The 15,111-nt window shown below is 40.3% G+C and overlaps 1 protein-coding gene across 4 annotated transcripts in view; it reads right to left on the reverse strand.

The window, feature by feature from the left end:
- Window positions 1-15,111, reverse strand: part of LOC136850239 (vacuolar protein sorting-associated protein 4A-like) — a 52,628-nt gene that overhangs the window by 7,234 nt on the left and 30,283 nt on the right. For all 4 annotated transcript variants that reach the window (XM_067123906.1, XM_067123905.1, XM_067123903.1 and 1 more), the window contains 5 exons: window positions 11,670-11,876; window positions 11,193-11,346; window positions 10,942-11,061; window positions 8,069-8,221; window positions 6,973-7,163 (listed from right to left, as the gene is read on the reverse strand). In XM_067123906.1, coding sequence (XP_066980007.1) covers window positions 6,973-7,163; window positions 8,069-8,221; window positions 10,942-11,061; window positions 11,193-11,346; window positions 11,670-11,876 — 825 coding nt within the window. The remainder of the gene's footprint in view (window positions 1-6,972; window positions 7,164-8,068; window positions 8,222-10,941; window positions 11,062-11,192; window positions 11,347-11,669; window positions 11,877-15,111) is intronic.

Here is a 15,111-nt window from a genome sequence, read left to right on the forward strand (position 1 = left end):
AATGACAATATATTCAAGATTATCTCACAAAAAGATACACAGAATGATACACATAAAAGTGGTTGAGATTTTATCAGGTTGAGATTTTATCAGGAAACAAATATGTACAAAAAGCATTCTCCTTACACTATGACCCCTAATAAGGATTCAATAAAGATACATAACAATGACAGTATTTTTTGTAAGTTTATCTACAGCTCTTCACTTGTGGATAATGTGAAGGTAGAGTACTATGATGGCTGGATATGAAATACATTACAGTCAACTCTGCCTATATGGTTATTTGAGATACAATTTTTTCACTAGCGATACAATATTCACTCCACAAATTACCACTGGAAGTGACTATCAGAAAGGCACAGTATTCCCATTAACAATAAACCTTTCAATCTTTTAATTTTCATTTGTCTCCTCTGACCTCTTCCCACCTCGCTAGCTTTCCATCCAATCAGTTTAATTTTACAGTGCAACAAGAGACAGGGTTGAAGTTGTAAATCAACACTTTTAGACTTATTTATGGAACTTTAAAAGTTTCTAACAAATATTTGCTCGGCAGTTTTCTTAAACTTCATTATCATAAAAATAACAACACTCATAAAAGAGTGAAGATGATTATTACAAATACAAAGCTTGTAGGTAAAATCTTCAATATTTCAATTCCATCAATAAGATTAATACTGTAGCAAAAATCTCGAATTGTACTGCTGGCTTGAAGGGCAGCCTAAGAGTGCCATCAATCAGTGAAGTATTTTATATATGAATCTTGTAGGAAATGCTAAATGTACCTTAGAGAGCTTTACACAATTGTCATACAGAATGTATAACATATGAATAGACAATATAGGGAGCCATTACAGCTTACATTATAACACTTCTTGCAGCACTTCTCAGAATGTATGCCTTTACTAGTTCAAAATCCTGCACAAAGTGGTCTTTATCAATTGATACAGTATTCCACAAATCATGAAATTTCCGATTCGAAATGTATAAAGCACTAACCATAGAGTAAAACAATGAGAAAACCAGTACTTTTGCTCAATTCTTTACATAACCTAACATAAGTCCTAAAAGCAACTATGGTATTCTTCTGCATAACCCACACTCTCTCTCTTTCCAGTCATTCACTACTCCCCTTTCCAAAAAAAGGATTTTGACAAAGGAAAAATCTATTTCTGGGGAGGGGCCCGTGTCACCCGGTGAAATAATCCATTCAGCACTTATTTCTAGGTAATTCCGTTGCTAGATACCAGAGAAAAGCTAAATGTAAAGCTGGGGTTACTACCCCCAGAGCGAGCTCCAAGAAATGGAGTCGTATGTGGTAAAGGGTGAGATTGTCACAATCACGGGACCCTGCCCTATAAAGATTCCCAATGTCAAAAGTCCCATTGAGAGAGGTGCCGATACAAGCCCATGCACTACTCACGGACTGTACACAAGGCAACACTAGTCGCATTCCATGTTAGCACCCACCCCACTAGAATGATGTTTACCATGGGAGGAGAGAATGAAAAAACAGGGGTGGGTCACGGGTGACACGGGCCCCTCCCAGAAATAGATTTTCCTTTGTCAAAATCCTTTTTCTGGATCGGGGTCCCGTGTCAGCCGATGAAATAATAAAAGAGAAATAAACATCATTCTTATGCTATTAAAAACTTAAATAGAGACGTTGAAAACTAGGAGAATTTTACCCTGAACATTAGTAAGGTCCTCTAAATTCATGTAATGAAAATAATGTAAGTGGTCACCGTCTAAGATCATGAGCTTTAGAATTGAACCTGAATAGGCTTGTATTAAGAAAATACTTTCTGCCTAATAGCAGACACAATGACAGTAACCCCCCCTTTTTTTTTAAAAAGAGAGGATCTGACAAAATTGCGAGGTCCTGTCTAAATAAGCCTGTAAGGAGAAAACTGGGCACAGAAACAGACCTTGTAAAAGGGGGAGTACTTTCCAAGGTGACCACCGAAAATGAGGACCTTCAACTGTAGATAGAAAGTTAGGGTGAGGAATTCACAACACTACCCTGATGAGGGGAAACCAAAATGATTGGTTCCGCTAGACAGGGCAGACAGTACAGGAAAACTAACACTAGAAGCTAAGCTGATTAAAAATTTTGGGTCTTCCCCAACAAGGAAAGGTAAGAACAAGATGATTGTTGGTTACCGAAGCTAGCTCCGATACATTACTCAAAGACCAAGAAACTGAATGTGGACGGAATACTGGTCTCAGATGAACACAGACCTTAGGGATGAAAGTTAAGAGCCTGTGAGTCTGGTTCCAACAAAACACTTTCCTCGGGGCCAATGCGGCCGCATCATTACTGTAGCTTCGAAAACTATGTGAAGAGTGCTAGTTACTTAACTGCAGAACCATACTGCAGTAGAGTAGGATCCCTTGAGTGATTTTAGGAAAACAGTAATAACAGGACCAAGATCAGTTTCCTCCTAAACTGTAAGATTCACAAAGACCACAAAGCCAGGGCATCAGAACTTTGAGGGGGCTGACGCAGGCTGAGTTTATACCAGTCGTGACAGCTTGATAGTTTGTGGCTGAATTGGGTTGCAAACAGACCTACTTCCAGGTACAGGAAAAGGTCACAAGACTACCTGAATGACACTCCGTCTAAGGACTATTCCGACACCAGGGGGGAGGCCCTAGATAGGGAAAAAGTAGTGACCTTTTGGACCCCTACGAGAAGGGTGGCAGACAGAGGCACTTGTGTCTGTCGGTTATGGAGAAGAATGAACCATAACCTGAATGAAGCAACTCGAGTTCGAACCCACTTGTTTACGTAGCGCACTATTGCTGTTTTGTTCAGAACCAGCCTAAAATGAAACCTCTTGGGAGGAAGAAGTTTCCCAAGGACAGGAAGACTGCCACAGCCCTCCAAAGCGTTGATATGGAACTGCCGGAACGTGACCGACTAAGTTCCATGTACTTCATGGGGCCAAAAAATATCCACCCCACCTGCCCAGAGAGGTGACGGTGTGGAATACTGAGACCAGAGGGGAAAGCTGGAGAGGAACTGACTTCGATAAGCACTTGACAGTTGTGCAAGGCCGGAGGCCACTATTCAAACAGGAGGAATCAGGGAGACACGTCCCTGACTCCGCCATACCCCGGTTATAAACTCCAGCTTTGACTTCAGAAGGAGAACTGTCACTGAAGCAAACTGGAGAGCCCAAGACCTTTTCTTGGGCACGGAGAGGTATGCTTGTGTTGATGAAATGTTAGGTCGCCCTTGCTATCTCTTCGCTTCCACTGGATTCACAACTACTGAAGGCTACTCTCCGGAATCAGGTGGGATTCCTTCCTGTGTACTTAGAAGCCCAGAGACTCTAGAAAACCGATTATAATGACCGGCACCCTCAGGCAATTCCCGACGCTGGGTGCCCAAATGAGCCAGGCAACTAGATATGCGGCTAGCATAACCTTCTAATACCGCAGCTGTTGAACTACGGTACTGTTCAAACTGGCAAAGACTCTGGGGGCTGCATTGAGGAGGGCATGAACCTGAAGGGGTGCGCCTGCTCCCGAGTCTGAATCCCAAGAAGGATAGAACCTTTCTGCAACCAAGATGTGAAAGGAAGCGTCGGAAAGGTCTATAGAGGTGGTTACGGCTCCACGGAGCAGTAGGATCCGAACCCACAAGACTGAAAGCAACCGAGACTTGCCGCATTGAATGAGGAAAATAAACGGGACACGCCCGGAAAAATTTTCCAGTGGAAGGGAACTTCCTTGGCAGACTGAAATGGCCTCCAGAACTCTGGCCGGAAGCTGACTGAACCTGATTGGGGGAGGGGGACAAACAGTCCAGCTCCACCCCGGGCCTTGATAACTATACTCTGGGCCCAGGGACTGAAGTTCCAGTGGCCCCGAAAATGGTACAGCCTCCCACCCATATGAGAAATACTACAGGGAGGAGGCTTGATTGTCTCCCCTGAAGCGTATGCCTTCCCAATTTCTCGGAGAGGGGCAGGATGCTTCCCTGCTCCTATGATAACCCCGAGGGTCAGAGCCTCTGGCAGAATGTCTAGTGAAAATTCTTTCCTTGGGTTTTCGTATGAAGCAAAGAAAACTCCGGCGGAGGCACATGGGGGAGGCAGAGACACACGGGGGTGTTACAAGGGGCTGATGTGTTGGCTGAACCCGCACACATCGAGGTGGAGGCTGTGAGTGAGAGGCTGACGGCTGTCCAGGGCAGGAACCTGAAGAGCCTGCACCACCGCCTGAGCAGGGGGGCGCTTGAACTACATGAACTTCTTGCCGGACTTGGGATAGGGCCCGGCAAGATCAGATTGTTTCCGCTCGTAAGGTAGACACCCACGAGAACGGAGGCTCTGATTAACATTAGTAGCCCCGGACGGACCGTAACAACGCCCACCTGGGGAAAAGATTAATTCTCCAGGTGAAACTTGTTCATAAGATTTTTCGGCTCAAGGCGGAATATGGCTGGCGAAAAAAGTGTTTTCAGCTGTCCAACCGGACTGATGAAATAAAGCGGGACCTGCAGAAAACCTGACAAGAGAGATTTTATCAGGACCCGAAACAACGAACCGCCATTATATACCACAGACATTGTTTCTGTTAAAGTCAAAGAATTCCAGGGCCTGGCAAGCCTGACTTACACCCCTGTTTCAGCTTCCGGAATTGACTCCGGAAGCTTAGGGAGCTGTACGCTGAATAAATTAGAAGCGTAGTCCGGGGTTAGAAGATTCATTGTGAACGTATCTGTGATATCTGTCTCCCAGAAATGCGTCAGCGGTTTATTTTCGAAACAAGCCTGTTGATAAGAGGGGCTACATTCGGAGCACAAGGGGTAAGAAGCAGGGCTCTCAAAGAGAACACGGTAAGACCCCATAGCTGGCGTGAACTTGGAATTCTCCGCCTGCCACTCCATTAGAGTTCTCAACGGAGACGATGTGCCCAGCCCCTAGGGAAGATGAGGGCTCTCTTAGGGATCCTGCCAGATAGATACCATGCTCCTTCTGATAGTCTGGTAAAACCCGGATAAGGGGATACCAGGCCGGAAGGGAAGAAATGCAATTCCACCAACCTCCGTGTGCCCACACCCCCGATAGGAGGGTGCCTTCATGCTGGGAAGCATAAAGGGTTAGGCGCCAAAGGTTCCCCAGACCGGAGGGGAAAAGAGGCGGAGGTGTCCGGAACGATAGAATTCCGGAACGGAGCAGGATTTTACAGGTGATCCATTGACAATGAGTCTTGAGATTAATCTCTTTGGGATTTAAGCTCCTGGGAAAGGGAAGGCATGGACCATGAGGTAGATAGATAGTTTGATAGGTTGACAATGACCCTCAAATCGAGCTCCTTAAAAGGAGACCCGTAAAAGAGTCTTCAACAAAGGAAGGAGGGGGTAACCGCCTTGCTTTGCTTGGGCCGTGTCCCTTTCCAGAAGACGAGGCCAAACTCGTGAACGGCACCGGATTAGAGATCCGAGACGTCCTCGAGGGGCCCTGAGCGGGTCTTCTTGGTTTAAAAAAATTTTTTTTTTTTTTTTTTTTTTTAACTGATTTCACCTTAGGGACGGTAGACCAGGAACCGTCGAAAAGGGATGAGGAGCTAACGAATCCCCTAAAGGAAAAGTTTGCCTCACCTAATTCCGAGCTAAGCGGAAAAGGTTTGCCTCACTTATTCTCGCACCTACTTATCGCTCCGGGACGATGTTCACAGGTTCGAGAACGAGACAGAAGGCCACAACGTCTTCAGAAAACTCTCCGTAAACAGCAGAGTTACGAGGCTTGCGGCCGGCCTCCAGGAAGGGGGAAAATTAGGACCCCAAACACCGGAGGAGCCACTATTAATAAGTCATATGAGACGGAGTTTGGCGAAGGAAAAACCGATAGGTGTATATGAAACCTACCGATTTATCGAGAATCTCGCCCGGAGACGGAGTTTGCCGGAGGGAAATCGATAGGCGTATATAAAACCTACCGATCCACCGAGAATCTCGCCCGGAGAGAGCCCAAACACCGATAGAGCGACTATTAATAAGCCACATGAGGCGGAGCTTGACGGAGGTAAAACCGACAGGTGTATATGAAACCTACGGATTCATCAGGCAGCCTGCTCGGAGAGAGCATAGCGTACAACGCAACCTGCCGGGTACCAAACGACTAATAATAAGCCATATGAGGCGGCGTTTGGCGGAGATAAAACCGACTGGTGTAAATAAAACATACGGATTCATCAAGTAGCCTGCTCGGAGAGAGCATAGCGTACTTTACAACCTTCCAAGCCAAGAATAAGCAACATGAGGCGGAGTTTGGCGGAGACGAAACCGACAGGTGTATATAAAACCTACGGGTTCATCAAGAAGTCTGCTCGGGGAGAGCATAGCGAACTTCACAACCTTCCGTGCCAAACTATAAATTCTCCAAAACAGACTGCGCACCGGAATGGGAACTATAGACTCTGTGACCGCTGGCTTGTTGCAGGATAGCGGAGCATTCCTGCACTCGACAAAACCAGCTGAAAACGTATGAGAAGTGGCCATGCTGGAACGGATGCCGGAGCAGAGTACCGTAGCAGCGACTTAGCCTAGTCAGACCAGGAAAACCCCCGGAGAAAACCGGAGAGAAAACCGGGCTAACAGGACAAAACTCATACACATATACTGCGCTGTAATGCTATAAAAAATTAAATCTAAAAATAACTGTGAAAACAAATACAACAAAATGGACTTTGAGAATATATCACTATGAAGACAAAATAGTTGAAGAACAACCATAAAGTGCTTGCAACTAGATATAAACTTCTTCCCTATCCCTGCCTTGTATTTTCATTGTTAGATAACAAAATTACGTAAGCACCTACTTTGGAAACCTATTTCCTTAATTTATTTCCAGCAATATTCCTGTTTAAAAAGTATATTAAGGGTGAAATGCAACCTCTTGGATTCAGTCTTGATTTAAATGAATGGATGGTAATCAAAGGTAGAGTATTTGTCTTTACCCTTTGTAAACCTCCAGTATCTTGAAGACTGCAACTCCCTGATTGGTTGAAATGCTGCAGCCATGGTTAAGTGAGTAAGATCAGCCCCAGAATATCCTTCTGTTGCATCAAGTAACTTTATCCAGTCTGCATCTGTTAGCTGAAGTGGCACACTTGTAAACTGCTTGGAAATAATTTGACGACGTCCTTCCCTGTCATGAGAGAACAAGTTATTTTAGCAGAGGTACTATGTACAATTTAACAAAACTGACATTCAACATTTGTAATTCTCTGTTCAATGTACTCTATATCCTACAATACACATAAGTTAACAATAATCAGAATTACTATAAAACAGTAACAGTAACTTACAATAAAATGATGGCACTAATTGTCAAGATATTAAACTTACAAATTTTGCATCTAAGCTTCAAATACAGTAGTCTTAAATTGGTTAGTAAAGATTTGGACTTGAAACAACTACATCTAAGCTGGAAATGAGTTGACCAAGATTTTGAGAAACTGTATGACAACAGTATGGTAAATTCATGACATTCTCACACTTTCTCTTGAATTATATGTTTGCAAATACAGGCACCTTCACACCTTCAAGTGCAGTCTCATACACTACATGGCAAAGTTTATCAAGCTTTGATATTAAATTGTTATAGAGCTAAATATTAAAAATTTCAAATGATTTAGAATGCTTTTTCTAAGTTTCACACAAATTACAAAACTAAACATTCTGCTCTCAAGAAATTACAATAAAATCTTCCTCAACTTACTTAAGCATGTTGGTAACTATGGGAAACACTAAATAAAACTACTATGCTGTCACACACACACACACACACACACTATTTACTTTGTTGGTTTTTTCAATATGGTTTCTTTCATGCTCAGAGAAAAGTTAGCAGGAAGTGCCCACGTTGTATAAAAACAAAATAATTTATCTAACATAAAGTTTATGCTACTGGTAATATCACAAAATTTTAAATTTAATTTTCAATTACTAAGATTCTGTGGATCAAGATTTAAAGAAAATTGAAATCTTTATAAATGTAACCTTATGAGATTCCCTGATTTCTTTATTCATGAAATAAGAATAAATACTTGCCTGTCTGGTAGTGAAACAAACACTCGTCGTTGAAAGCGCCTCAGAAAGGCAGGATCAAGATCCCAGGGGCAATTTGTTGCTCCTAAGAGAAAGACAGTTGCCGAGTTTTCATCATCAATGCCTTCTATTTGTTTCAACAACTCTGTCTTGACTCTGATGATTAAAAAAGTTACAAGGTCAATTTATAACATTCATGGACTAAAGAAAAGTCATCCTTAGTACACTGTATCTCACAACATAAGTTTGTACTGAAAAACAAGTAAGTACTAAAGCTAATTCCTACCAAATAAAAAAATATCCATTTCGTATTTCTAATTTCCCTGCCACAACATAATGATAATGCTCAATAGTACGTGGTCAAGTGACTTTCCTTCTGTGGTTATATTATACCACATTTCAAGCAAATTTTTAATAGAGGAAATGACACACTCAAGTTCAATTTTCTATATTTCTTTATTATTATTATTAGTATTATTATTATTATTATTAATTATATTATTATTATTAGTTAATCAAACAGCTGAGTCACATTTCTAAACTATTGTAAGGCTTGCCCAAAGGATCTGCTCTAAAATGAGAGGTGAAGTTTAGAGACCAGTAAAGTTAAACAATTTGGACAGTTATGTGGGAATAGTTCAGTAAGAAAGGATGGAAAGTAGATGGCATACAGCAATGTAGCTGGGGCCAAATGGATACTACAAAAAGTCTTCTTGCCAACTCCATTTACAGACCTATAAATATAATGAGATATGTTTCAAAATATTCTTTCTCCATACATTTACATATAAAGTTTAGTGTGACTAGTGACTATAAATTAAAAGAAATAAGACTGATATTCTTCAGATAACTGTAATATCATAGTTTAAGAAAAACTGACTGAAACTGTTGGAAACAAGATGTAAAATGTGAGTATAAAGTGAAAAGACTGATAGATTGATAAGTATGTCTGAAGTACTCTGGTCATAGAGAATAAGAGAAGACAGGCTGCTACCTAGGAAATGTTTTTTACAGTTTTGCAAGGATATCAGATGTAAAACCCACTAACTGCTAGGTTGCTACTGTGGCAAAAGTGTTATAACATAAAGAAGAGCATGAATGCACGAGTCAAGTGAATTTTGAAGTACATGATGGGAAGGGGAAGAGGGGTTACGCTACTGATGAGACTTCCACACACAGTTATGAAGCAGCTGTGATGATGCAGATATTTTCATTCAAGTGGTTCATCCAGGATTCAGTTACAGGATGAATATGCCAGTTACTACTATCATGGGACAGAAAAAGTTTTAATGATCAGTTCCAAGGTGTATCAGTTTTAGAAAAATTATCTCCATTACGGTATCACCCAATTTTTATAATCAAAGCTGCAACAGTACAAGTTTACAGGAAGGAAACAGATCTCAATATCTGCAGTCAAAAGTAACACTCAACATTTGTCCAGCACATCATTTCGTCCTAGGGATGGAAACAATTCTCAACCCTGGAAGAGAGCCTACATAGTCAGGAGCATTACACTGTCAACTGTGTTAAAAAAAAATTTCTCAGTGGCAAATGGACTGAGGGAAGATGTCAGGCACTACCAGACCACCTTTACCTTCATCTAAGGGATATCATGCCATGTCACTGGACACTTTCTTCTTAGGACCTGCAGTGCTTGGTCATCATACTGTGTAGCTGCCCAAGCTCCAATGGATATAAAAGCATCTAACCTAAGGTTCATGGGATAAGGTCAGAATGAATGAATGAAAGATGACTGGTACACATTTGCCAAGTTATACAGGTGGTTGCAAGAGTCATCCTTCCCCTGAATGAATTAAGGATGACTGTACATCACATTTGCCAAGCTGTAGAGGTTATAAGGGTTATCCTTGTATGTGAGATGCAAGCTCGCAATACTGGGTGGTAGGAACAACTGCAGCCGTGTAACTTGGACAATATCTCTTACCAATGGAATGAATCTCCTAATGTAAGGTGAAGGTTTGTATTCTTGTAAGAAAAAAAAATTTGGGGGGGGGGATAAATCATTTTTTCTTAGACATTACCTTATCATAATCCCATCCCTAACCATCTCCATATTTGCCCCTGATGCTGAAGGAAAAAGTGAATCCTAATAATCAGTAAGTTGGTAGTAGCCTACCTCCTCTGCCTACCAAATACAGTCGACCCCCGCCAAATTGCGGTTCCGGATTCATGGAATCACCTATTCGTGGATTTCTCTATGGAACATACACACACATTATTTGCGGAAAATTCACCTATTCGTGGTATTTTTTATGGACAAATATTCACAAATTACTGTATTTTCATATAATTTTCAGGAGTAAATGCACTTTTTGTGATAAAACTATTAAAATATTCAGGTATAAGCATTTTTAGTTTTTTTTTTTTGGTGTTTTGAACTATTAAGACAGGCAGTTATAAGCGTTTTCAGAGGGGTTTTAAGTATTTGCAGATTTTAAGTATTTGTGAGGGGTGGTGGTAGGCATCCCCCGCAAATACTGGTGGTCAACTGTATGTAATAATTAACTAGATTGTTACCAAGCTTTAACGAATGAACCAACTCACACCATAGGTATACCTGCCACATAAAAGGCTACAGATTTATATACCTAAGAAAAATGCAATTTACCTTAAAAAGATTGTGACATTTATTACTATTGACACTGTCAAAGCAACAAGAAAACGAACACTTTACTATTCCTCTTTAGCTTTATAATGAACACCAAAAAATTCGGAAGCAGGAAAAATACCATTGTATACATGCAAAGATAAAGCAGGATGTTGTAGTAAATTGTTTAAATTTCATGAAACTAATACAAATTATATGCTGTGTGCTATAATGCCATATAGTAAGGGTATATGACACTCCAACAGACCTTCGGGAATGTTCATCTTCTCTCTGGGAACGTTTTCGGCAGAGAGAGTCTATTTCATCAATGAAAATGACACTCTGACCTTCTTGTTCACGAGCCTTTTGGAATAGTTCTTGTATTAGTCTGAAAGGAAAAACCAATACCTCTTCAGATTACTATAATTGGACCTATTACCAATACCTAATTTGCATATAATGTTACATTCAGCTGACTTTTCATGTTCATGAGTTGCAGTGTGATAAAAAAATTCTTACTTTTCAGACTCTCCAATCCATGATGATAATATGTTGGCAGATGAGACACAATAAAATTTACAGTTCAGTTCTGCAGCAATAACTTTTGCGAGCTTTGTCTTCCCTGTACCAGGAGGTCCGTACAACAACAACCTTGTCCATGGCTTTGCTCCACCTATAATTACAGTGACAAATAGTAATACTACCTTTTCACTCACAATTTTTATCTATTTTGGCTTTTTTAACAGAGTCACAGGTGGAGGAAAAATGTGGACAAGAGCACTACTCTCAAGGAAAATATAGAAAACTTCCTTGATGTCTATTCTGAAGAGTTCTACTGTACATCACTGAAAAACGTAAGTTCATTCTCATTAAATTTCTGTGTAATTTCCTCATCCATTGTCATCTGTGAATGCCTAGTCCCATCCTAACACACTGTGCATCATGAAGTTTAAAAACTTCAAAACCTAATAAAAAATATTATAGAATTCTACTTACCTTGGAATAGTTGTGGGTACTGACTAGGCATTATTACAGCTTCCCTCAAAATCTGCTTCACGTCTTCCAGTCCTACAATGTCATCAAGAGATCCTCCTTGCACATTACATGACATCAACATATCTTCTAGTGATATTCCTCTGTCAGTTGATGAGATGCATTCTGACACTGTTCGAGAAAGAGGTCCTCGTCCACTGCTAGCACTAGCTGTGAAACAATATCTATAACATTAGACTTTGAGTAATAATGATACAGGAAAAATACTAATACAATACATCCACTCTAAGCAACAGACAGTAAACAACATAGAGTGAACAAGGAAGAATGTTTTCCCTGTGCTGAAATATGGTTTGCATACTGCTTAGTCAAGAGTTCTCAACACACTCAGAATAAAATGAATTTACCCTAAACAACTTACCAACTCTAACAATCATATGTATGAATTTTTACAAAAGGTATTCGTAAAGGATGGTAACACCTGCAATAAGAAAAGAGTCAGTGAGAGCATTGCCTTGAATGACATTTCCACAAATGCCAAAACAATATCTATTTCCATTTCCATTTGGTCCCAGCACAAGTTTGGATCCTGGAAATAAGGTGAACAAGATAGTACGAACCACCACGATTTTCACTGCACAAGTAGCAACTAAAGTGACTTCAATTTTAAGCCATGATCTGTTGACCTTCAGATCATACTTTGGAGAATATTGCTTCAGTTGAAAGAGAACCCTGTCATTTCAACTTCAAAATTAAATACTAAAGATCCCAACTGATTGATGTAACCAATACAGTTGCACATTTTTAAGGTAATGGCAGGATAGATGACTTCCCGTTCTCTTGTCATGAAACTATATAAACACATTTGGAATAATATCAAGCTTAGGTATCTTCATTCCATTTGAATAAGTATATGTACATGAATGATTTTACGTACTTGACCTAACAGTACATTTTGAGAAGGAAGTGTTCTTATTATGGTACAGCTGACAGTGAAGCACTTTGTCACACTGCCCAAGATATTAATCAACATCAGAGGTACAAGACTGTCATACCTTCAAGGCAAAGCTGTGGCTGATACTCAAGGGAGCATGCCCTCATTTTATATTAGTCAAACTCAAACCTTGGTCATTTTCATTATTCATGTACTGTATGTGTGTAAGAGGACAAAAATCATCTTAGCATTCTGGAAGGGATAGACGCATATTTTCAGTTTAGGAGTAAAAGATCAGGAGAGTATTCCCACTGGAGTAAACTGCTGGCAGTCAAGCACTTTTTGGTGCACAGCCCCATATATGCTATTTGACATTACTCTTCTAACAATTTAAATTATCATTTATAATAAAACACCATTGACTCTCATAATATTCTGGCCTTAAGTGCATGTAAATTTCTTATCAATCAAAAATGTTTTGTTCTCCTTTTTACTAGTAAGCTGTTTCATTACTATAAGTTCAGTTAACAATGTTTATTAATTTCCTTTGTACATAAATCTTTAAAGTGTAGCTGGTATTACAGTATTTTGAAAAGAACCTCTTCTCACTGAATGCCTTCATTTTATGATGAAGTAATGAATATTATCACTACTGTATAGTGCAACTGCAACAATAGCATGTAAGACTCAAAAGATAATAAAAAGGACATACCTAAAGAACTCTAAACATATTTGACCAAAAAATATCTATCATAAAGAATAGTACTATAAACACCACACATTTAGAAAAACTTGCAAGTCAGCAGCATGGGTAATGATGAAGGACATATTGAAGAAAATATATGTGACCTTGAACTAGACCATATGACCTTTGGTCAAGGTGAACAGTTGTCAGATCTGATGCTCAAACAACAGGACAGTATAAAATTTGGACAAACACCTTGGATGCAAATAATTTTACTGCAAAAAAAAAAAAAAAGTAATTGTTACAATACATGATATATATATCTCACATGCTGTGGAATTATTTGGCAACTGTCCCTGGACTAATCAGCATAAATGATCTGGTGTGATTTTGATGTTAGCATATAAGGTGAGAGAAGTAAAATGAAACTGGCAACAAAGCTTCTAAAACTCACCGAATTGGCTCAAGAATGAGACAAAGGAAAAGAAAATTTTACAAGCTACAGAAAAAAACAGGGGAGTAACCAAAGAAGCAGAAGCGGTAAAGAGCTTATGAATTAAAAGTAAGAAAAGAAACAAGACAAGAAGCCAAAGGGCAGAGACAGGAAGCTGAGAGGAAATGGGAACACAAACTTCAAGTACTAAGATTCAAGGCTTGAAGTTAATGCTGCAGAGAGTCAGGTAGACAGCAGAGTGGGCAGACTGATAGAAGGTAACGTACCTCACATCCCTTCCCATCTTCCCATATAAAAAGATGAACCCAGGACTTTGTTTAAAGGAATTTCTTTTAGCAGCAGGTAAGAGGGGAGCCATTCCAGAGAGAGAGAGAGAGAGAGAGAGAGAGAGAGAGAGAGAGAGAGAGAGAGAGAGAGAGAGAGAGAGAGAGAGAGAGAGAGAGAGAGAGTGTGTGTGTGTGTGTGTGTGTACACAGAACCTCCACTAGACCACACCCAGTAAAAAGTGAAATCACACTGTGAAGAACACAGTGAATAAATTGTATATTTTATCTTTTAATAAGTGTTTTAACCACACCACATAATAAAGCCACTACGCCACTTCCCACCACCAGCTATATCTTCTTCTTCTTCCCAGCTTGTTCCCATTTTTATATGGGGTCGCCGTTTCGGATGAGCTGTTTCCATCTATTTCTATCCTGTGCTTCTGCCTCATCAATTCCCTTCTCACGCAGGTCTCCCCTCACACAGTCCTTCCATCTCTTTCTTGGTCTCCCTCTTCTTCTTCTTCCCTGGACCTCCATCCCCATAGTATGTCTACCAACGTGGTCCTCATCTCTTCTCAACAGGTGTCCATACCATCTCAGCCTCCCCTCCTGCACTTTCTTTGATATTTCCACCACCTTAGTAGACCCCCTAATGTAATCATTTCGGATCCTATCCTCTCTCGTCACCCCAGCCATCCATCTAAGCATTCTCATTTCTGCCACATCCATCTTCTTCTCCTCTGTCTTTCTCAAGCTTGCTGTTTCTGTGCCATATATCATTGCTGTTCTTACCACTGTCTTATGAAATTTTCCTTTTAACCTCAGCGGTACTCTTTTGTCACAAAGAACTCCGGAGGCCGCTCTCCAGTTGTTCCAGCCTGCCTGTACCCGATGTTCTACCTCTTCTTCCATACGTCCTCCAGCATTAATAAAGGATTCCAAATACTTAAAGTTTTCAACTCTTTTTATTGATTCTCCCCAAGCTGAACACTTTCCTATCACCCCCATCATTGGTGGTACACATATATTCTGTCTTAGATCTACTTATTCTCATTCCTCTGTCCTCCAGTACTTGTCTCCATCTTTCCAGTTTCATTTCCAGATCT

This window comes from Macrobrachium rosenbergii, chromosome 21 (genome assembly GCF_040412425.1).
Source record: "Macrobrachium rosenbergii isolate ZJJX-2024 chromosome 21, ASM4041242v1, whole genome shotgun sequence".
Lineage (NCBI taxonomy): Eukaryota > Metazoa > Arthropoda > Malacostraca > Decapoda > Palaemonidae > Macrobrachium > Macrobrachium rosenbergii.